Source organism: Macaca nemestrina, chromosome 1 (assembly GCF_043159975.1).
Source record: "Macaca nemestrina isolate mMacNem1 chromosome 1, mMacNem.hap1, whole genome shotgun sequence".
Taxonomy (NCBI): Eukaryota; Metazoa; Chordata; class Mammalia; order Primates; family Cercopithecidae; genus Macaca; species Macaca nemestrina.
Genome location: NC_092125.1, coordinates 102,773,951 through 102,797,256, shown reverse-complemented (window position 1 = coordinate 102,797,256; position 23,306 = coordinate 102,773,951). Strand labels below are relative to the sequence as shown.

General features: G+C 57.3%; 1 protein-coding gene across 6 annotated transcripts; it reads left to right on the top strand.

Annotated features, from left to right (window-relative positions):
- Nucleotides 1–270: 270 nt before the first annotated feature.
- On the top strand, nucleotides 271–23,134 carry LOC105498079 (platelet endothelial aggregation receptor 1). 6 transcript variants are annotated; one of them, XM_024798050.2, is made up of 24 exons: nucleotides 271–414; nucleotides 8,864–8,961; nucleotides 10,591–10,700; nucleotides 11,422–11,526; nucleotides 11,991–12,091; nucleotides 12,954–13,046; nucleotides 13,299–13,542; nucleotides 14,282–14,402; nucleotides 14,593–14,729; nucleotides 14,806–15,018; nucleotides 15,330–15,504; nucleotides 15,591–15,711; nucleotides 16,439–16,602; nucleotides 16,693–16,795; nucleotides 16,921–17,067; nucleotides 17,299–17,424; nucleotides 18,972–19,100; nucleotides 19,217–19,345; nucleotides 19,493–19,705; nucleotides 19,917–20,005; nucleotides 20,112–20,244; nucleotides 20,413–20,481; nucleotides 20,573–20,821; nucleotides 21,362–23,134. In XM_024798050.2, exons 3-24 carry the CDS (start codon nucleotides 10,600–10,602, stop codon nucleotides 21,511–21,513), a joined length of 3,114 nt encoding a protein of 1,037 aa, XP_024653818.2. In that variant the 5' UTR covers nucleotides 271–414; nucleotides 8,864–8,961; nucleotides 10,591–10,599; the 3' UTR covers nucleotides 21,514–23,134. The 6 variants fall into 6 exon arrangements, with proteins under 6 accessions (XP_024653818.2, XP_024653815.2, XP_024653814.2 ...); XM_024798047.2 differs by having other exon boundaries at nucleotides 10,530–10,700; XM_024798046.2 differs by having other exon boundaries at nucleotides 10,520–10,700.
- Nucleotides 23,135–23,306: the final 172 nt, after the last annotated feature.

Here is a 23,306-nt window from a genome sequence, read left to right as displayed (position 1 = left end):
CCGCATAACGAGGGGAAGCTAGGGAGGGACTCGGGCCCTGGGTCCCTGAGCTGACCTCCCCTCCTCATCCCCCTCTGCTTCTGGCCCAGGCCGCGCAGAGTCGGCCTCTGTGATCCCACCCTGAACACAGTTTTCCCTCCCGGGCGCCTGGATCTCCCCTCCCCCGGCTCCTGTTTCCCTGTCAAAACTTCCTGCCTTGGCGAGGGCCCGAGTTCCCACCCCCTTCCTGCCCCCCGCCCCTCCGCGCCCCTCCCGGCCCTGCGATCAGCAACGTCCCGCCTCCGCGCCGCTCCCGCAGTCAGGCTGGGGCTCGAAGCGGGGACCCTCGCCCCGTCCTCGGTTGTCCAGTCCTCCTCCTCGCAGACCCCAGCAGTTCCCACCCGAGGCCACAGGAGAGACGGGGTCCCCAGACAGGTGAGTGACTGCGCGCCCTCCGGCAGGGAAGGCCCGGGTGGTGGGGCCCGGAGGCCACCCTGCCCCGGGGAAAGGGCGTGAGGCCCCGAGGTCCCCCTCCTCGACTAGAGTCTGAGGCCCCAGACCCAGGAGTGTAGAAAAGAGGGACTGATAAGGAGGGGAAGGGGGGCAGTGGAGGGGGCCAGCGAGGATGGATTGGGGTTCCCTTTCGTAATGAACACGTAAATAAGATGAAATGCTAGCGAGGTTGTTCCCTGAGCCCCTGGTCCCCGGACTTTGGGAGTCAGGGGCAGCCTGGCTCCCTGACCCCTCCCAGGGGTGGGAAGAGAAGACTGGGTGCTGTCCTTGGCCGGCACCGGGTGCTGTCCTTGGCTTTTAAGGGAAGTGTAGCCACAAGAGCATCGACACTGGAGCCAACACTGCCAAGTGCCACCCTCCACTCTGCAGCTGTCTGTGGGGTCTTGGTCAAGAGACCTGACCTCTGTGCCTCAGTTTCTCGTTTCTAAAGGAGAATAATATAGGGCCTATCTGATGGGTTGTGAGGCTTAAGTGAGCAAAAACGTGTCTCCTGCTTTGAACGACACTAGATAAACAGATGATCAGTGTCGTCTCTCTGCCCACCGGGGAGAAATGTTTGACGGAGGATGTAGAAGGACCCAAGTTTGCAGGTTCCTGGCTCTCACATCTTTGCCAGTTATGAGGACTGGGGGTTTGGTTTGAGGTCCTGGGCATCTGGATCCTCAGAAAACTTGGCAGGCTGATGATCTGAGGTTGTGCTAAGAGCCAGGTGGGAGTGTGGGGGGTCCAGGAGCCCAGGCCCCATCAAGGCCACCCTTCACTCCTGCCCCCATCTCCAGCCTCCGGTAGCTGCTCTCCATTCCCCTGTTCTGGCCTGTTATGAGTGGCCTCTCCTGGGGCTGGGCTGTGACCCTAGTCCCCTGGGACAGGAACAGCTTGTGCTAGCCTGAGGTTCCCAGGCTCAGCCAGGCCTCAGCTCGGGCAGGATTAGGCCGGGTGTCAGCTCTCAACCCTGGCCTAAGCTGGCCTTGTACTGGGGGATGGTTAGAGACCAGGGAGCTCATCTCTGAACCCCACTCAAACCCAGCTCATGGTATAGGGCCTGTTGTGTGTGCTGGTGAGCCAGTCATAAGCCAGGGTGTGGGCGCAGCCCTCCTGTCTCCTGTGTCTCCTCCCTGCTGTGTGGCCTCTCCCACTCTTGAGGCCTCTGAAGGTCTACCCACCATGTTCCCCACTGCAGGTGGGGCTGCCATCTCTAGGAGCTGAGTTGGCCAGACTCACTTCTCTGCCTTCCTCTCTCTCCACTGGAGGGTAAAGCTGAGAGTTGGCATCTGTTCCTCCAGCCTCTGTCCCCCCTCAACATCTCCTATCAGACTCTCCCAGAAGAGGAAACTCATGCTCCAGGCAGCCCCATCCACCAGTCGGAAACCTGGAGAGAGATAGAAGGTCATGGGGCTGCTGTGTGCCTCCCCACCCGATACACACTGCTGGGGAGGAGGCTGAGGCCAGGTGGAGCCTCCACAACGGTGCTCCCCAAGCCTCTCCTCTGAGGAGCTTTGGGAGCCTTGAGAAAGAGGCCTCCCAGGACTCATGGGGGACCCTGGGGTGCCATCCTAGCTCTGGGGAGGATGTTGGCTCCTGTCACCTAACCTACAGGGGAGAAACCAGAAGGAAGGGGCAGAGAAGACAGGGAAGGAGAGAGAGAAACACAAAGACAGAGATGGAGACAGATATAAATATGGAAACAGAGGCTGACAGATGCAGAGACACAGCAGAGGCATAGACTCATTACAACAAAATGCCCGGAGGGAGAAAAGCAGGCCTGGAAAAATAGAGCAGAGACCTAGGGATAGAACAAAAAGGAGGCGGAGACTGAGGGAGAGGAGGAGAAAGTCAGAAGACCAAAGAGAAACTATGAGGTTAGAAAGCAGCACACTGGAGGCCGGGTGCGGTGGCTTATGCCTGTAATCCCAGCACTTTGGGAGGCCGAGACGGGCGGATCATGAGGTCAGGAGATCGAGACCATTCCGGCTGACACGGTGAAACCCCGTCTCCACTAAAAATACAAAAAAAAAAAAAAAAAAAATTAGCAGGCGTGATGGCCAGCGCCTGTAGTCCCAGCTGCTCCAGAGGCTGAGGCAGGAGAATGGCGTGAACCCGGGAGGCAGAGCTTGCAGTGAGCCGAGATCACACCACTGCACTCCAACCTGGGTGACAGAGCGAGACTCTGTCTCAAAAAAAAAAAAAAAGAAAGCAGCACACTGGAAACACCAGGCGAGGTGGCTCATGCCAGTAATCCTGGCACTTTGGGAGGTCAAGGCATGAGGATCTCTGGAGGCCAGGAGTTCAAGACCAGCCTGTTCAACATAATGAGACTGCATCCATGCAATTTTTTTTTTTTTAATTAGCTGGGCGTGGTGGTACCTGCCTGTGGGCCCATCTACTCAGGAGTCTGAGGTGGGAGGATCACTTGAGCCCAGGAGGTTGAGGCTGCAGTGAGCCATGATCATGCCACTGCATTCCAGCCTGGGCACAGTGAAGCTCTGTCTCAAAACAAAACAAAACAAAACAAAAAGAAAACAGCACAGGCTTTGGAATGAGATAGACCTGGCCCAAATTCCTGCTCTGGCTTCAGTTGCCTGTGTGGCCTAGGACAAATCACTGAACCTTTCTGGGATATTTCTTCATAAAATGGGAGGCATAATAGCGCTTACTTTATAGGATTGCTGGGAGAACTAAAAGACAGGATCTAGCCACAGTACACATTTAACGAGGCACGGTAATTAGTATTACAGCACCCATGTGCGGCAAGACGGGAGTCCTGAGAGAAATAGCATGTGGGTGGGCCCTGGGGCATGGCCTGCTCACTGCTGGTGGGTGCTCGTGCCCTCCTGCTTTTGCCCTCCGTCCTACCCCCATGAAGTGGCTCCTGGGGCCCCGTCCCTCTGTGTAGGAGGAGATGTGTGCAGTGGACAGTGAGCGGGTGTTGGCCCTGGAAGGGGAGGCACAGGATGAGGGCTCATGCGGTGTGGGCATGCCCCTCCACCTCCAGGTGACTCAGGGCCTGGCGCTACTGTGCACTCATTCCATAGGAACTTGGAGGCCGGCCCTGAGGAATTCCTGCCGGAGGTCAGGAGGGCAAGTCTGGAGCCGCCTTTTGCTTTGTCACATTGAAAAGTTCTTTCTGCATTCCACTTTCCATCATCTCATCAAACATGCACCTCACTGTGTCTTGAGGGCCCCGGGACAAGGGCCCAGCTTTACTGTCTGGAGTGTGGGGAGACACCACAGCCGCGGAACATCTCTCCCTCTCTCCCATTCCTGGGAAAGTCAAGGCGTACTGGAGTCAGAAAGATTTCAGGGTGTATCAGTCCATCCACTCCACACAAATGTTTAGTTATTGCCTGCTGGGTGCCAGGCATCCTGGGTGTAGGTGCTGGCCAGTGCTGGGGTTATAGTGGTGAGGAAGGCAGAGAAATACCCTGTCCCCAGGGAGCTCCAGTTCAGTGAGGCAGACTAACTTTAATAAAAACATAATGACTCATAGGATGGGAGCTGCGAGGAAACACCCAGGGGGCACCCAGGCCCGCTCACAGAGCCTTGGAGAGGAATAAGATTTGAGAGAGTCCAACCTGGTGGGGAAAACAGACTCACAAACCAGCAATCACAGAAGGGGTATCCATCAGCCTAATCAGCCCAGCAGACTTGGAGTATTTTGGGGGCTGTGAACCCCTGGGTTGGCCTGGGTGAGTTCCACTTGTCTCCAGAGGAGGTACACTGGTGCCAGGATTTTGGTTGAGGTTTGGGGAGGTGTGGACCCTCCAGGGACAGATGCATGTCCAGCTGGGAGCCGGCCTCAGGGCATTCAGGGGAGAAGAGCAACCCCAACCTCCTTGAAGCCATGAGGGTCTGTGGTGACTGTGCTGTGCTGAGAGCCTGCAGGAAGGCCTGGAGAGTAGGGAGGAGTGCGTGAGGCCACAGCCACTGAGGGGCTTCTTGGAAGAGGCTGGCCTTGAGGCTGTGTAGAACCTGGGCATTTCAGGGGTGGCCTGAGCCACGGTGGAGGTGTGGTGAGAGGCATGTGGGGTCAGCGGCTGTCCAGTGTGATGGGAGCGCAGGGGTAGAGGCAGTGAAGCTGGACCCCCCGGTGGGGGCTGGCCCCCTGGGTGTTCTTTATTGGGGTGTAAGGAGCCACAGAGAGTGGGAGAGAGGGGCAGTGGCCAGAGCACTTTTTGAACGTAATCTTGGGGTGGCGATGAACAGGGTGGGCCTGGGGGGGTGCTGCTCCCTAGCCTATGTCACCCCAGGGATTACCTCCCCACACAGCTTTGTCCTTTGAAGCAGATTGGAATCCTGCTCTTGCCCCTGGCAGCCAGACAGCCCTTGGCAAGGCATTTTACCTGAGACCCTCCACCGTGCTGCCTACGAAATGGGGATGACAATTACCAGCACCTTCCAGGGTGGCGGCGAGGGTTGGGACGGGCACTGGTGACAGCCTCCAGGAGGTGTGCGATAGATGTGTGAATCAGGGTCCCTGCAGCTGTCCCATTTCCTGATGAGTAAACAGGTCGGACCTAGGACCCTCTAGCTTCTGTTTCCTGAGTCACAGAGAACACAAGTCCAGCCCCTCACCCCTGCCCCTTTCCCGCCCAGCCTCTGGCGCACTCTGGTCGCACACGCAGGCTTCCTGTTTCTCCATCCGGCAGACATGCCTGGCGTGCCGAGGGCCTGGCCAGGCTGGATATAGGCGGCGTTCTGTGCTTCAGTGTACAAGTGTGTACTCGGGTGTACCGGGTAGCCGGTGGAGCGCAGCAAGCTGCTGCGGGAGCTCCCTGTGTGGGGAGGGAGGGGAGAAGTCTTTGGACTGGGATCTCACTGCTGGGTGGGAAGGACTAAGTGATCCTGTCTCCATGGCAAAGATAGGTTAGAAAAGGCCACAGAGAAACAGACACAAAGACAGGGAGACAGACAGAAAGACAAGAGAGATACAGGGCAAGACAACCTTAGCACCAAGCTAAGACGCATGGCTTTAGTGAGTGGATCATAGCAGGAGTTCAGCTTCCACTCTGAAAGTGGAAAGCCCTTGAAAGTGGATGCTGTTGTGCAGTAAATACACCGTGCAACTATACATGGCAGCCTTAGTATAGAAAGGGAAGAAGAGAGGCAGGAAGACAGAGACCAAGAAGCTGACGAAGGAAGCGGGTGGGGAAAGGTAGACAGCAGAGTTTCTGATAGAGAACAAGACAAAAGTCAAAAAGGAAGAGGCAGAAACCCTGGAGCTTGGAGGATTCTGTTTTTGCATCAACACATATCCACGGAGCAGGCTGTAGTCTGAGGTCTGAGGTTCTGTTCCAGAATGGTCACTGGAACCAGCAGTTCCAACGTTTGCAGGACCCTGAGAGATGGCGGGGAGTGATAGTCTCCCATTTTACAGATAAGGAGATGAAGGATCAGAGGACTCAAGTGATATATTATAACTCAGGTTACACAGCTTGTAAGTAACAGAGATAGGACTAGAAGCTTTGTACTCCAGGACGGGAAGTGGTGAGAGAGATAAAGAGGGAGATGGAGAAGAGAGGAGGGGGCAGTCGGACAGAGCAAGGAACTAGGGTTGGTGCTCAGGCCCAGGTCCGGGGGAAGCAGAATTCAGGCATTCTGCCTGTCAACTGCGTCTGGCTTGAAGATGCACCTGGCGGGCAGCCCATCGTTTTGGGGGATCAGGTTCTCGGGGGAGCCTGGCCCCCTCCCGCCCCCACTTCCTTTCTCTCTGTCAGCATTTGCGGCCCCATTCCCATTCCCGGATCATCCTGGGGGTTCTTCAGAAAACACAAGAACGTTTTTCCTGGAATTAATACCCAAAGGCGCCAAGGGGAGGGCGGATGGGGGCCACATTGGGTGCAGGAGGAGGAGTGGGACTGAGGACGCTATCAAGGAGACAGCTAACATTAACTGAGCATATTAGGTACTGGCTCTTACCGCTTTATCTAGACCAACTCATTTAGTCTGCACAGCGACCCTACAAAGGAAGTACTAATCTCATCCCCATTTTATAGGTGAGGGAACTGCAGGCTGGGATTCACACCCAGGCTTGAACTTGGGCAGGGGTTGGGGGTGCAGAGCTGAGGGGTTATCCTGTGCTACATGATTTCCCAGAGAAGCTGGAAGGGAGCCCGTGGGGAAGTCCCTTCTGCTGTCTGACTTCCATTGCCCTTACTCTCTGCTTTCTATAGAAACGAATCCTCCTGTCCACCAGAAACTCTAATCACCCCCTACCCCTGCTCCCCCAGAGCCCACTCCCAATTCCTTCATCCTAGGAGGGGCTGAGGCACGGTGAGGGTAGGGGTGCCCCCCACCAGATGGAACCAGCTGAGCTGGAGTTTGGGGAAGCCCAGGGAGGGTGATCCGGTCTTCTGTGTGGGCTCGGAGGCTGAGAGGGCAGGGATGCTGGGCTGTGCAGGCGGGACTGGGATCTCAGGGCCTGGCCAGGAGCCCAGCCGATTTACATCTTGAGGTGGAGGAGAGAGAAGTGTCAGCTCATTCTTGACTGTAAACACATCTCAGTTCCCACGCTTCTGATCATGTTCTTGTGGCAGCCCCCATCCCCATCCCCTTCTCCTGTCCAACCCCCTGCCAGCTCCCCCACCCCCATAAGAGAGGCTTCGAAAAAGAAGATACAGAGCCCCTGGGCTTCCCGTCTGGGCTCGGGAAAGAATGGAATTATGGGGAGTCCTCTGCCAGCAGCCTGGATTTGGATCCCAGCTCTGACGCTCCTGGTTGTGTGGTCCTGGTCAGGTTTCTTACCCTCTCTGTGCCTGCTTCCTCATCTCTGAAGTGGGCCGTAACACCTACCACAGGGGGTTAATGTGAACTTTAAATGTGATGATCCATGTAAATCTCTCAACACCCTGCCTGTCTCAGCTCAGTGTCACATTATGATTCTTGGGAGGGAAGGTGTTGAGTCCCTCACACCAGAGGCTTGGAAGGTGAAGGTTGAGTAGGGGAACAGGAGGGGGCCTCCACATGACGAAGAAGCAAGCCTGCAGCGGGGGTGCTCCAGGGTCCCCCTCAGTGAGTGCAATGTGGACCCCCAGGGCAGGGCAGGGGCCCAGGAGTGGTCTGATTTCACCCCCTTGAGGGGTATGTGCAATCTCTTGGGGCCTGGTGCTGCTGTGGCTGGGAGGGGTTGGGGGAGCATGGGCCAGGCTCCGGTGCCCTGCCCCTTAGGGACAAAGGCTTAGATGGGAACAAGCCTGGAGGCCAGGCTGGGGTTCTGGGCTCCTGGTCTGGCCTGTGTTCCCTTCTCAGAGGCGGAGGATGGTCAAGCCAAACCCTTCCTCTTCCTGCCAGGACCCCCACCCCATCTGTCCCCTCCCTGGGCCACCCACTGATCTCCCCTGACCCCACCCTGGCTTCCAGCCCTGGGCTGACCAGCTGATGCCTCCTCCGCACTCCGGCCCTACCCTGAGGACCTTTGGGAAAACAGAACCTACCCACCCCTCCAGCCAGCTAACCTCCCAGCCAGCCAGAAGTAGGTGGGGACTAGAGTCAGCCCCTCCTCATGCTCCTCTGTCCCTCTGTCCTTCAGTCCATCTCAAAGCCGCCCAGGTGAACCGTGTCCTCTAGAAGTTGGCTGGGAGGAGGTGACAGGGACAGGACCTGGGTGGGTGGGGGCTGATGGGAATGGGAGGAAGGACCTTTTCTAGGCCCAACAACAGCTCAACCTATATGGCACCTCCTCCCTGGGCCTTAACTCGGGTCCTTCCTGGAACAAGTTTTGTCCATGCCACCACGCCTGGGCAGGGGGATGGCTGGGGAATCCCTGTGCGTCTCAGGAGATGAGGCTCACCCAGGGACAAGGGTGATGAGCCTGGCTTCAGACAGACTGAGCTGCAGTTGGAGCACAGGGGCCCCATACCAGGGCCAGAGCTGAGGGTCCAGGAAGAGGGGAGTGTGGAGACCGAGAGACGAGGCAGAGGTGTATGGAGGGCTCGGGGTCCTGCCCAGGGCCCTGGCTGCCAACCACACTGAGGGAGAGGTGGGGAGAAGGTTAGCTGGGGCCAGGCAGAGCGAGCCCTGGAGTGGGTATTGGGCCTGGGAAGATGACTGGAGCAGGACAGGCTGGGAGGGGATGGTTTGGGGACATTAGGAGAAGGGATGACTCTGTCTGGGAGTGGGGATGTGTCTGAGTGATGTGGGCGTGGAGCGCTGGGACAGACTCTGAGGAGTGTCTCTAGGGCACTCCTGACTGTGGCCTCTCGCCTTCAGAGGGGGCCACAGTGTCAGTTCTGGAGACAAGCCGCTAGAAAGAGGCTTCTGGTCATGGCCCTCCCATATGCTACCCACTGTGTTCAGGATGGTGGGAGGACAGAGCCACCCCCGTCACGCTCCCTGATGTCCCTCTTCCTAGCCAGGCTCTGTTTCCTGTTTTCAGGCTTCATATCCTGAATGCTGGGATCCCCCAGGACATTCCCTGGCCCTCAAGCCCCAGGCCCCAGGACCCAGGGCTGAGCTGTGGGCAGGCCCTACCTGGTGAGTTACTTGGCTACGGAGGATGGATGAGAGGAAGCACAGAGGAGGCTAGAGGCTGAGATTCGCGCTGCGGGAGGTGTGATGGGGCATGCGGCTGGGCTGCACTGGAGGGGTGGGTAGATGCTGGCACTGGGAGGAGAGGTGGGCCAGCATCCTGGATGAAAGGCTGGAGATCTGGCTGCTGGAGGGTTAAAGGTGAAGGAAGAACACGGCAGTTGAGATAGGGTTAAGTTAGGAGCCTAGACCTGGAGGGAAGGAGGGGCCGCCCTCCTTGGGGCTGAGAGCGGCTGTGGGGACCCTGGGAGTGTGTGGGTGTGGGGTGTGAGGTGGGGCCAGGCAGCAACATTCCAGAGATACTCAGGGGGGTAAGGGGCCAGCAACCGCGACCTTTCTCTCATCTCAGAAAAATCATAAGCAGATGTGGGCGCCTCGGGGAGGCGTAGAGCAGGGAGCCAGAGCAAGTTTTGGGAACATGGAACGCAGAACCTGAAGCCGGCAGCGGGGATGGGCACTGTGGGAGCTCAGCCTCTCCCGAGCTCAGGAGCTGAGGCAGCAGAGTCGTCTGAAGTCCTGGGAGCCAGGGGCGGTGGGGATGGAGAGGACCCCATTTCCAAATGGCTGACAGGGCGGTCTAAGGGAGGCAGGAGCTTTTCCTTAAATGCAAGACCAGGTTGGTGACCTCTGCAGGTGATAACACCTAGAGCTGGGTGTTGTGGTGTGCCGGCTGAGGTGTCACAACCGACTCTAGGAGGGAGACTGGCCTTGGGTTTTAGTGTTTGCTAGTTTCTCTGGTGTCAATAATCCCCCATGCCTGATTTTGAGCTACTCATGTGACATCATTGAACATGTTGCTAGGAAGAGTTGCATACAATTGGCTCTCTGGGCCCGTATGAGCTGGCTCCAGCACACCACTGGTTGGGAGGTCACCTGGACCCAGCCCCACTCCACCTCATAGAGCAGGAGACCCCTGACAGCATTTCATCAGGCTGGTTTTGGCTTCCGCCTGCATATACCCAGTGCCGGGGAACTCACCACCTGAGGTAGCCTATTTCATTCCTGAGCCACTCCGACTGTCGGAAAGTTCTTCCTCTGACTGAGCCCAAGGCTGCGTCCTTCATCACTTCCCTCACTGGTTCCAGTCTCACACCTTGGTACAAATATCAAAGTGCCCTGGGTAGGGCCTGGGCTGGGGACTGGGGATTCAGAGATGAAAGGCACTGGGTCCCTGCCTCTGGAGGTCATGGTCAGGGAGCAGGCACTGGAACAGCGGGGTGGGGGTGAATGGTACTGGCACCCCCAGAAGGAATGAGTGGGGTTGTCTGCCAATGAGGATCAGGAGGTGGAGGAGGGAAGGGGTGGCACCTGAACTAGACCTTGAAAGATGAGAACTCTGGGTGAAGAATGAGACATGAGTGTGTCTAAGCAAACTATGAGCAAAGACCGGAGGCGTGGAAGTGACTGCAGCTCAGGAGTGAGGTGTGGGGGAGCTAGAGCCCAGAGCAAGGGGCCAGAGGACACGGGGCCGCAGCCTGGTCTCTTCTGCATGCCCACGGCTCAGGTCTCTGCAGACAGGTCCTCCAGGCTGCTGGCTGCAGTGGCCCTGCCTGCTCTGTGCCGACCCTGCTGCAGGCCTCTGCAATGTCACTGCCTCTGTGTCCCCTCCTTCTCCTGGCCGTGGGCCTGAGGCTGGCTGGAACTCTCAACCCCAGTGATCCCAACACCTGCAGCTTCTGGGAAAGGTGAGAGGGCCCCTGCTGCACCTTGAGAGCACGAAGCCCTAGCTCCCGATTGTCCTTATTGTCCCTACGGGAGTTCTCTTCCTGGTCCTTCTTTAACCTCCTTCCTTCCCTCCAGTCTCTCCCCTCCTGCCTATTTCTCTGTTTCTGCTCTCTCTACTCCTCTCTATGGGTTGCCTTTGACCCCAGCCCCATTTCTGACCTTGTCTCAGTCTCTGAGCCATCCTTTCTCTGTCCCTGTCCCTTAGTTCCTGTGGGAGGCCAACTTTGGAACAGGGCACAGAGTGGGAGTCATTCCTTGTGGAGCAAGCAGAGGGGCTGGCCCAGGAGGAGCAAAGGAAACAGGGCGGGGAGAAAAGACCCAGGGCAAAATATAGCCGGAAATGCTTCAGCCCATCTCTGCCAGCTGGGCCCAAGAGTCAGTTCTCACTTACCCTTTCCACACAGTGAGGGGAGGGCAGGGAGAGAAAAATGGAAGGCTCTGGTCAATAAAGTGGGAAGGGGGCTCTGATGGAGGGTATCCCAGGAACCTTCCAGTTCTGGGAGACGCCCTCCAGATTTGAGAGGTGAGACAGAATGGGGGTCCCATCCTAGGCTTGGGGAGCCAGGCCCAGCGCTGGGCTTTGGATTCCCCACTGTGGCCAAGCCCTCATGGCCGTTTTCCCACTGTGGCCACTCAGGCCTCCTCCTGCCCTCGGTCCTGACCCTGTTCCCTGTCTTGCAGCTTCACTACCACCACCAAGGAGTCCCACTCCCGCCCCTTCAGCCTGCTCCCCTCAGAGCCCTGCGAGCGGCCCTGGGAGGGCCCCCATACTTGCCCCCAGCCCACGTGAGTGCTCCTCATCCTCCGTGGGTGGATGGGCTGCCTGAGTCTCTGCCTCAGCCTGGCCCCTGGCTCTCTGTACCTGTTTGCTTCTCAGAAACTCAGAGGAAACTCCTGGCTTCTAGGGACTCATTCTGCATGGTCCGTGTCGGGTGCGTGTGTATGGGATGTATATGTGAATGCGTGTGTGTGTGTTTAGGGTATGCACGCATGTTACAGTATATGCCTGTGGGGCTGGGGTGGGGGCAAGAAGGGAATGCTCTTTCTTCCTTTTTTTAATAGACAAGGTCTCGCTGTGTCACCCAGGCTGGAGTGCGGTGGCGAGATCGTAGTGCACTGCAACCTCAAACAGGGAATGCCCTTTCTCTGCGCCCTCAGCCCAGAGTGTTAAGTGGTGCCCCCACCCTGGCCACACTGTGGTGAGTGCGGACAGCAGAGGGGGCTGAGGGCTGCCTTCCTGGCCTCCGCAGGGTTGTATACCGGACCGTGTACCGTCAGGTGGTGAAGACGGACCACCGCCAGCGCCTGCAGTGCTGCCATGGCTTCTATGAGAGCAGGGGGTTCTGTGTCCGTGAGTCCAGGGTTGGGTTAGGGAGCGGGGTGGGGCAATGGAATGGCGGGAGCTTAGCCTCAGCCTTAGGACTTAACCTTCTGAGTCCCTCCTGGCCCCCGCTAGAATGGGGTTACTCCTCTGCCCTTTTGGGTTCCCCCCTCCTCTCCTCTCCCTGGCCTTGTCCCCAGGATGCGGATCAGCACTTCCCTGTCCATCGCCACCTCCCACCCTTCTCTCCAGCCGGCCCCATGTGTCTCCCACCCCATCTCTCCATGTCTCTCAACAGTGTCTCTGCATCGCTCTCTGCCCAAGAGCTCTCGTTCTGTCTTTGGGCTGTCTCTGGGCTGTCTCTGTGTCTCTGTTGACTTGGTGTCTGGGTCTGCCTCTGTCTCTTCCTGTCCCTGACTCTCTGTTGCTATTGGTCTCTGACTTGTCACTATCTAGCCTCTCCTGCCCACTACACCCCGCTCCCAGCACTCTGTAATGACTGGAGCCTGTCTTCCTCTTCCTCCCACTTCCCTCAGCCACTGCCCATCACCAGCCTCTGCAAACACTGCTTTCCAGAGAACCCCGGCCCTCACCCGCCCTCTCTCTGGACAGTGTCCATGTCCAGACCCCCTCTGAGATTCTCCCCCAAAGCATTTTCCCAACAAGGTGCTCAGACAATTTCACAAAAAGGAACAGGGGAACCCAGAATGCTGGCATCTTGCTAAGTTCTCCCCCTGAGTTGCTGCCCCTCAGTCTTTATCTTAGAGGCAAAATTGGGGCTTCGAGAACTTCAGGTCCCTGATTTTAGAAGAAGGTGGAGTTAGGCTTTGCGGGATAAAAGCTGGCTAGGGACAGGGGTGGACACATCTCACCACACCCATCTCTGTCCCAGCGCTCTGTGCCCAGGAGTGTGTCCATGGCCGTTGTGTGGCACCCAATCAGTGCCAATGTGTGCCAGGCTGGCGGGGCGATGACTGTTCCAGTGGTGAGTGGCTACTGACCCCAGGGAGTGGCCTCTTGTGCCTTAAGGGCCACAGGACCCTCAGGTACACCCTCCCTACCAGGGTACAGGGGCTTAGGACCCCAGGGCTATTACCCTCCAGAGCCCCATTGCTGCCAGCTGCCTTTTCTGGAGATGTGGAAGACAGGGCGGGCATGTGGGGGCTGGGAGACAGAGACGGGGAGGCTGCGGATGGACTAGACCCCCGGTGACCCTTCCCGCCTCCTTATCCCACAGAATGTGCCCCAGGAATGTGGGGGCCACAGTGTGACAAGCCCTGCAGCTGCGGCAACAATAGCTCGTGTGATCCCAAGAGTGGGGAATGTTCTTGCCCTTCGGGTCTGCAGCCCCCGAACTGCCTTCAGCCCTGTACCCCTGGCTACTATGGCCCTGCCTGCCAGTTCCGCTGCCAGTGCCACGGGGCACGCTGCGATCCCCAGACTGGAGCCTGCTTCTGCCCTGCAGAGAGAACTGGGCCCAGGTGTGTAATGGGGGGAATGACACTCTAACGAAGTCACAGACACAAGGCCACACAGACCTACGTGGGGAAATGAGGCAACTGAGACAAGGCCCCAAGTGTGGGGATGGTGTGGAGGCCAAGATCCTGGTCCCAGCGGATCCTGTGCCACCTCACTAGTGGAGTGACCTTGAGCAAATTATTGACTCTTCGTGGGCTTGTTTCCTGTCTGTAAAATGGGAATAGTATTGTTTACATGGAAGGGTGGCTGTGAAGATAACATGAGGTAGCACGTGTGGGAAGACATGCTGTAAAGTGAGGCTGGGACAAGGACCCAGAGAACCCGGTTGCAAAGCAGGGTACAGGGCCAGGAGGAAGAAGGTAGAACTAGGTGGAGGAAGAAGGTAGAACTAGGTGGAGGAAGAAGGTAGAACTAGGATCAAGCTTTGTGGAGGCGCTCCTGGACCTGAGCCTACTACAGTAGCACAGATGTTCCCCAAGAGGGAACAAGCCCAGCCAAGGTGAGGAGGTGGGGGCGCCCAAGAGGCAGACATGCCACCCGTGGCTCTTTGCTCACCCCCACCTGCTGGGTGTCCCTGCCATTTCCAGTCCTGGAAACCTTTGCTTTCTGACTCGACAGTCCCCAGCAGGGAGAGCAAGTGTGAGTCACTAAGTCCTGAGGGGGTTGTGGGGGCGGTCCTTGGAGGCAGGGGAAGCAGTGATTGCTTGTTTGCACATGGACTCCCCCCGCTCTGTCCCGCAGCTGTGACCTGTCCTGTTCCCAGGGCACTTCTGGCTTCTTCTGCCCCAGTACCCATCCTTGCCAAAATGGAGGTGTCTTCCAAGCCCCACAGGGCTCCTGCAGCTGCCCTCCTGGCTGGATGGTATGGAGGGTGGGGCCTGTGGGCATGGGGTGTGGGTCTGGGGAGAATTCTGTGGTTGGTGCTAAGCAGGCCTCCAAGGAGGGTGTGAATGAAGGGGGTGAGCTCTGTGGTTATGGGGGTATCAAGGGGTCCTGTGGCCTTGGGGAGGAGGCTGGGTGCCTGGGGCCCTGTTGACCTCTCATCCCCACAGGGCACCATCTGCTCCCTGCCCTGCCCAGAGGGCTTTCATGGACCCAGCTGCTCCCAGGAATGTCGCTGCCACAACGGCGGCCTCTGTGACCGATTCACTGGGCAGTGCCGCTGCGCTCCGGGTTACACTGGGGATCGGTGAGTGGCGTGGGGAGGGCGGGAGGCGGGAGGGAGGAGGTGGGGCGGCGCCAGGCTCACTCAGCTAGGTGCCCAGGTGCCGGGAGGAGTGCCCGGTGGGCCGCTTTGGGCAGGACTGTGCTGAGACGTGCGACTGCGCTCCGGACGCCCGTTGCTTCCCGGCCAATGGCGCATGTCTGTGCGAACACGGCTTCACTGGGGACCGCTGCACCGAGCGCCTCTGCCCCGACGGCTTCTACGGTCTCAGCTGCCAGGCCCCCTGCACCTGCGACCCGGAGCACAGCCTCAGGTGGGCTTCGGGACAAGCCAAAGGATCAAGAGGCCAATGGGGAGGTCTTCGGGGCCGAAGTCGCCACAGCGCTAGGGCCATATCCAAGCGGGACAGGTGTCACAGAAGGGGAAAGGGAGGGGCCTCGGGGGCCGGGAGGGGCCTGGGGTACCGCTACTTGCCCCAACCCCGGTTTCAGCATAGCGCGGAGCCTCCCTAGTGGCCCCCTTACCCCAGCGTTGTGCGAATCCCACCCACCACGCAGAGGGGTCGAGGAAGCTGGCCTGCCCCGGCCCAGCTCAGACAGCGCCCCGCCCCGCCTCTGCCCCCAGCTGCCACCCGATGAACGGGGAGTGCTCCTGCCTGCCGGGCTGGGCGGGCCTTCACTGCAACGAGAGCTGCCCGCAGGACACCCACGGGCCGGGGTGCCAGGAACACTGTCTCTGCCTGCACGGCGGCGTCTGCCAGGCTACCAGCGGCCTCTGTCAGTGCGCGCCTGGCTACACGGTGAGGCGCGCCTCGCTGCAAGGAAGCGAGGCAGGTGGAGAGGCCAAGGAATGGGCCGCCCCTCTCACCCCCTCACCCTCTTTCAGGGCCCTCACTGTGCTAGTCTTTGTCCTCCCGACACCTACGGTGTCAACTGTTCCGCACGCTGCTCATGTGAAAATGCCATCGCCTGCTCACCCATCGACGGCGAGTGCGTCTGTAAGGAAGGTAATAGGACGGAGTTTCCCAGAGAGAAGACTTGAGTGATGGCCAAGGGAAGAAGGGAGAGTCCAGGAGGATGGGTAGGCCAAGGGCAGGGGAGCAGCTGCAGGGTAAGGGTGGAGGGGCAGCCCCTGGACACAGGGAAGGAATCCAGGCTGCTTCCTTTCTGGAAAATCCACTTTGCTTTTCTTCAAGCACAAAGATCCTACCTGTCCTTAAAGGCCGAGGCCAAAAGACACCTCACTGGTGAACATCCCTCACCCTCAGTCATACAGAAATACAATTACCACCCTGGGAAGGGCCTCATGCCTGCCAGAGTGGCACGTTGGCAACCTTTAGGCTGGATTTTGATACGGTTGTGTTTTGTTTGGCTACCTCTCTATTAACAAGTCTCCCATCTTCAGTCCCCACTACTCCCTATATTGTCTGGCACATCCTCTGTATAAGTCATTTAGTTACCTGATGGAGCTCCTGTAAACATTTGGGTTTACTTCTATCCCCTTTATCTTGCAGAAGGCACCCCAGACCCAGAATGGGGTGGTACCTCACTGGAAGGCAGTTAGCCTTCTGCTCAGCATCAAATAGTTCATAAGCTTTTCTCCTGTATAGTGCCATGAACACCCCCCACCCGCCCCAGCTCATAGCATAGAATCTGGCCCAGCCAACTCCCACTGTGTGCTTGCTCAGGAGGGGAGCTGAGTCCCCATACCTACCTACCAGGCCCCTCCTCCAGGTTGGCAGCGTGGTAACTGCTCTGTGCCCTGCCCACCTGGAACCTGGGGCTTCGGTTGCAATGCCAGCTGCCAGTGTGCCCATGAGGCAGTCTGCAGCCCCCAAACTGGAGCTTGTACCTGCACCCCTGGGTGGCATGGGGCCCGCTGCCAGCTGCCCTGTCCGGTGAGTGCTGGACAGCCTGTCTGCCTGGGGGAGGGAGGGCACGGCGTCCCCTAGCTGACTGGCCTACCTGCTCCTCACTCCTTCTCCAAGAAGGGGCAGTTTGGAGAAGGCTGTGCCAGTCACTGTGACTGTGACCACTCTGATGGCTGTGACCCTGTTCATGGACGCTGTCAGTGCCAGGCTGGCTGGATGGGTGAGCATTCTGGGGCCCCAGGCCTACTGTGGATTGGGGGGTGCATCCACAGGAAATGTGTCCAGAAGAGCCCCCTGCAACTGAAGGGGGCCCAGCCAGGCACACCTGACTGCTGTCTCCCACAGGCACGCGCTGCCACCTGTCCTGCCCTGAGGGCTTATGGGGAGTCAACTGTAGCAACACCTGCACCTGCAAGAATGGGGGCACCTGCCTCCCTGAGAATGGCAACTGTGTGTGTGCACCCGGATTCCGAGGCCCCTCCTGCCAGAGATGTGAGGCTCCCTACTGCCCCCTCCACCTGCCACCAGCAGGGGGCAGTGTAGCGTCAGAAGCCGGCACACCCCCCACGTGCAAACTTACCACCCCCTCCACCCCCCTGGTCTGGTTCTCTGACCCGTCTTCAGACTAGTTACTGCAGTGGGAAGGAGGGAGGGAGACGGTGGAGTAAGGGCTGATTGAGGATTGACCTCTGCCCCCAGTCACCGTGTACCCCTTTCCCGCAGCCTGTCAGCCTGGCCGCTATGGCAAACGCTGTGTGCCCTGCAAGTGCGCTAACCACTCCTTCTGTCACCCCTCGAACGGGACCTGCTACTGCCTGGCTGGCTGGACAGGCCCCGACTGCTCCCAGCGTATGTGGTAGCTTGTGTGTCTGAGCACCTGTGCATGCTTAGAGGGGGTGCTGAGGACGGGAGGTCTGTGTCCCCAGCTCCTGGGTATAAAATCCTCTGCGCCCACCTCGAGCAAATATTTATTGGGCACCACCTACATGCTGGGTACTGTTCTAGGTGCTAAGGATGCAGCAGTGAACAGGTCAGGGGAAAAAAAATTCCTGCCCTTCTGCATGGGAAACCTGGGAAGAACAGTATTTTTACAGGAGCAGGGGAAATCATGGGCTTAGCTTGGGACTTTTTCTTTTTTCTTTTTTCTTTTCTTTTCTTTTCTTTTGTTTTTCCTTCCTTCCTTCCTTCCTTCCTTCCTTCTTTTCTTTTTCTTCCTTCCTTTCTTTTCTTCCTTCCCTTCCCTTCTTCTCCCCCTCCCCCTCCCCTCCTCCCCCTCCTCCCCCTCCTCCCCCTCCTCCCCCCTCCTCCCCTCCCCTCCCCCTCCTCCCCCTCCTCCCCTCCCCTCCCCCCTCCTCCCCTCCCCTCCCCCTCCTCCCCCTCCTCCCCTCCCCTCCCCCCTCCCCCCTCCCTCCTCCCCCTCCCCCCTCCCCTCCCCCTCTTCCCCCTCCTCTCCCCTCCTCTCCCCTTCTTTTTTTTTTTTTTTGAGACAGAGTCTTATTCTGTTGCCCAGGCTACAGTGCAGTGGCATGATCTCGGCTCCCTGCAACCTCTGCCTCTGGTTTAGTTAATTCTTTTGCCTCAGCCTCCCCAGTAGCTGGGATTACAGGCAAGCGCCACCACAGCAGGCTAATTTTTGTAGAGACCCCCAGGGTTTCATCACGTTGGCCAGGCTGGTCTCGAACTCCTGACGTCAGGTGATCCACCCGCCTCAGGTGATCTTGGCTTCCCAAAGTGCTGGGATTACAGGTGTGAGCCACTGCACCCAGCCCTTTTTTTCTTTTGCACTTTTCAGTTTATTTTTATTTATATATTAATAAATACATGTATTTATTTTGTGAGCCTTTCCCCCACAAAAATATATTACGATCATCGAAAAGATTAGTCCAAAAAAGCCAAGTAAAACGAGTTTGGAAAGAGGAAACAGGCTGTTATGAAGAAGGTTGAATGTCAGCTTACCAGCAGGCAGGGTAAAGAAGGAAGTCATCTTGGTGAAGAGTTTTTCCACAGAATCTGGTTACAACTACTATTAGATTATTGTTAGTGTCAGACACACACACAAAAATGCCTTAAACAGGATATATGTTTACTTCTGTCTTATGTTAAAAACAAAACAAAAATCCATCTGGGGTAGCTTGGAAGCCTTTGGTTGTGTGGCACTGAATACATTATTTTGAAGTGCAGATGTTAAGTAGTTGGACACGTGGGTTTGGAGTTTGGGGGAGAGATGGGGCTGGAAATAATCATTTGTGAGTCATTGGTTGCAGATACTGTTCAAAGCTTTGCTGTCCCCAGGGAGACCAAAGCTGAGCTAAAGGCTTCAGTGGTGCTGGGGGCTGAGAGTTCATCCAGGAGGAGCTGTACCCACCCCACCCAGACAGGCCCCTTGTCTCCCGTAGCATGCCCTCCAGGACACTGGGGAGAAAACTGTGCCCAGACCTGCCAATGTCACCATGGTGGGACCTGCCATCCCCAGGACGGGAGCTGTATCTGCCCCCTAGGCTGGACCGGACACCACTGCTTGGAAGGTACCAACAGAAGGGGAACTCCAGGCCCCTGCCTCCAACTTACCCCTTACCCAAAAAGGAGACTAGAGTTTCATGTCCCCTCTGATGCCTGCCTGCCTGCTTGGCTGTCTCCCCAGGCTGCCCTCTGGGGACATTCGGTGCTAACTGCTCCCAGCCATGCCAGTGTGGTCCTGGAGAAAAGTGCCACCCAGAGACTGGGGCCTGTGTTTGTCCCCCAGGGCACAGTGGTGCACCTTGCAGGATTGGTGAGTTCTTTGCCCCCTCCTTCCCACCCATTGTCTCCAGGGAACTGGGACCTAGGCCCCTCATACTGTCCCTACTTCCCTCCTGAGCACCTCCCCCATACAGCAGAGCCAAGATGCCATTCTGAGTGACTGTCCCATCCCACACAGGAATCCAGGAGCCCTTTACTGTGATGCCTACCACTCCAGTAGCGTATAACTCTCTGGGTGCAGTGATTGGCATTGCAGTGCTGGGGTCCCTTGTGGTAGCCCTAGTGGCACTGTTCATTGGCTATCGGCACTGGCAAAAAGGCAAGGAGCACCACCACCTGGCTGTGGCTTACAGCAGCGGGCGACTGGATGGCTCCGAGTATGTCATGCCAGGTGAGTTGGCACGGGGCCTGGGGCACAGATGAGTGGCTGGCTCATAGGCACAAGAGTGGATGCTGGGCGTGACCCAAAGGGAAGATGAGGAGTGGGGAGGAGGGAGGAAGGGAAGTCAGGGAGGCCAAAGTACTGATCTCCAGGGACAGAACAGCTCTCTTGGACTCCTGCCCATCGCTGAGCTCACCCTGTGCTTGTGTCTGTCATGCAGATGTCCCTCCAAGCTACAGTCACTACTACTCCAACCCCAGCTACCACACCCTGTCACAGTGCTCCCCGAACCCCCCACCCGCTAACAAGGTTAGTGCCGGGGGAGGGGGTGCACTGTGGAGGGAAGCGTGCAGACCTGATTCTCTAGAAAGCCCTGTCCTTGCCTCTTGCTCTCCCTCCTGCACTGTCCCCTTAGGTTCCAGGCCCACTCTTTGCCAGCCTGCAGGCCCCTGAGCGGTCAGGTGGGGCCCACAGGCATGATAACCACACCACCCTGCCTGCCGACTGGAAGCACCGCCGGGAGCCCCCTCCAGGGCCTCTGGACAGGGGTAGGTGCCGAGAGGCCAGGGCCTCTGCTGCGGGTGGACGTGTGCAGCCCAGATGCCGCGTCTGAGTGTGTGTGTCTGGAGGCGGGGGCTCTGGGCCCCAGTTCTAGAGGAAGCGCGAGCCTGGGGAGGGGACAGAGGATTGATTACCGGTTGCCTCCTCCTCCTCAGGGAGCAGCCGCCTGGACCGAAGCTACAGCTATAGCTACAACAATGGCCCAGGCCCATTCTATAATAAAGGTATGGGCACAGGGGCAACGAGGGAGGTGGCTGAGCTGGGGCTAAGGAACCAGTGCCTCCATGGAGCCTGACTTCTTTCCTCTATCCTTAGGGCTCATCTCTGAAGAGGAGCTCGGGGCCAGCGTGGCTTCCCTTAGCAGTGAGAACCCCTATGCCACCATCCGGGACCTGCCCAGCCTGCCAGGGGGCCCCCGGGAGAGCAGCTACATGGAGATGAAAGGCCCTCCCTCAGGATCTCCCCCCAGGCAGCCTCCTCAGTTCTGGGACAGCCAGAGGCGGCGGCAGCCCCAGCCACAGAGAGACAGTGGCACCTACGAGCAGCCCAGCCCCCTGATCCATGGTGAGCCCTCCCTCTCCACTGGCAGGAGCAGCAGAGAACTGGGACAAGGGAGGCAGAAACAGAGAAGGAACAGAGGGAGAGGAGAAGGCATAATGTGGCACCACGAGTGAGGCCTTTGGGGTCAGCTTCGGGGTCAAATCAGGCATGATGGGGAGGCGACATGGCCTCTCGGAGCCTGTGTCCTCATCTGGAGAACAGTTTGGTGAACCTACCTTGCCGGACTCGGGATTGAAGTGGGGTTGTATAGCATCAGAGTGGTGGAGCTGGTACCCAGAAAAGTAGGGAGCCAGGCAGGTGATAAAGTCTCCTCATGTTATGGGAGGTGGGCAGGCTGAGGTGGCTTTCTCCCCTGGCAGCTGAGGAACTAAGAGCGTTTTGCTCGGAGCCGCACAGCCAGCTGATGGTAAATTGGTGTATGTATCCAGGCCCATCTCTTTGCCTTGAAGAGGTTGAAGAGGAGAGGAGTGAGGTGGGAGTGGTCAGAATGGAGAGAGTGATGGGAGGAGCCATTCCCTCTCATCCTGTCCTTTTTGTTTCCAGACCGAGACCCTGTGGGCTCCCAGCCCCCTCTGCTTCTGGGCCTACCCCCTGGCCACTATGACTCACCCAAGAACAGCCACATCCCTGGACATTATGACTTGCCTCCAGTACGGCATCCCCCATCACCTCCACTTCGACGTCAGGACCGTTGAGGAGCCAGGATGGTGTGGCAGAGGCCAGCACACCTGGCTGTTGCTGCCCAAGGCTGGGGACAGAGCCTAGTGTACCCCTGCCAGGAGCAGGGAGTGGCCCGGCAGGCCGTGAACATGAAGAACACTTGACAGAGCAAGTGAATGGAGAGATGGGAGCCTCGTTCCCGGGTTCTACCATGGGAGATACTGATCAACAGGATGCCTGGCTCCCTTTCCCAACCCACTGCTCCCAAGGCCCCCAGGGCCCTGTGTATATAAACTGGTGGGTTGGAAGTTGCTGGGTAACTGATTTCAGACGTCTGTGGGGTACCTTTCTGTGCACACTCGGGCTGGGCTCTGTGCGTGTGTGTGTTTCTGTGATTTTAGAAGGGTACCTGGCACAGGTTCTGTCCTAGGACACTTACCATTTAGTAGGGAGATGGACCCAACCCAATTAACTCTAGCAATAGCCTCCTAACTGGCCTCCCTCCATTCATTCAGTAAACCTTCCAATGCACGGCTCAAAATTTCAAAATACAGGCTGGTTAGTTACTCCCTACCTGAAAGCCTTCATAGGTGCCCCTTGGCTCTTCTGCCAGTATCAAAACTTTTGAAGGTCTTAAAGGCCCTGCTTGCCTGGCCCATCTGTCTCTCCAGCCTCACCTTGAACTGTGTTCCTGTCACTGCACGCCAGTCACACAGGCCTCTAGGTCCTCCAGTAGGCCACACTTCTTTCTAGCACAGGGACTTGCACACTTGGAGTGCCCTTCCTCCCCCACTCACCTGTTCACCCTTACTCTTCCTTTACACCTCCTCCTCAGGGAAGCACCCACCCTCCGTACGTGTTTCACAGCCCTGATTGCAGCTGTGTTCACTCACCAGGTACCTGCAGAAGGCCTATAGGGTGCCAGGCACTTCTTTAATGTGTTCTTTCTTTATGTGATTATTTGATTAATCTCTGCCTCCCCCACTAGACTGTAAGCTCCCTGAAGGCAAGAATCCTGTGCTCAATATTAGCTCTCCCTTGGTACAGAGTAGGCATTCAATAAATGCTCCCCAAAGGCTGAGTGGCTGACTGAATTAAAGTACCAGTGACAAGCAGTAACTGCTAAGATAGATGAGCCACCTGTGTGCTCTGACAGTTATAGACTGAATAAGTTGGAGACTTCCTTAAATGGTGGCATTTCCACAAGGTAACAACACAGAGCTCAGACATGGGAAGGTGCCAGTGGCAGGGGTGCAGAGGGGCTGGAGCTGAGGGTGGGTGAAGAGGCTGGAGACAGGATAACAGGAGAGAGTATACAGGCATGCCTCAATTTATTGCACTTTACAGGGAGCAGAATTTTTAAAGAAATTGAAGGTTTGGGGACATATAGGTGACAGCAATAGGTTAAGAAAAGTGAAGCAAAGAAATTGAAGATTTATGTCAACACTGCTTTAAGCAAATCTATTGGCACCATTTTTCCAACAGCATGTGCTCGCTTTGGGTCTCTGCATCGCATTTTGGTAATTCTTGCAATATTTCAAGCATTTTCATTGTTATTATATGTGATCTGTGATCAGTGATCTTTGATATATTATTGTAATTGTTTTGGGGTGCCATGAACCTCACCCATATAACATGGCAAACTTCATCAACAAACGTTGTGTGTGTTCTGACTGCTCCATCGACCAGCCGTTCCCCCAAGTCTCTCCCTCTCTTAGGGCCTCCCTGTTCCCTGAGACACAACAATACTGAAATGAGGCCAGTTAATAACCCTACAGGGGCCTCTAAGTGTTGAAGGGAAAGGAATAGTCACGTATCTCTCACTTAA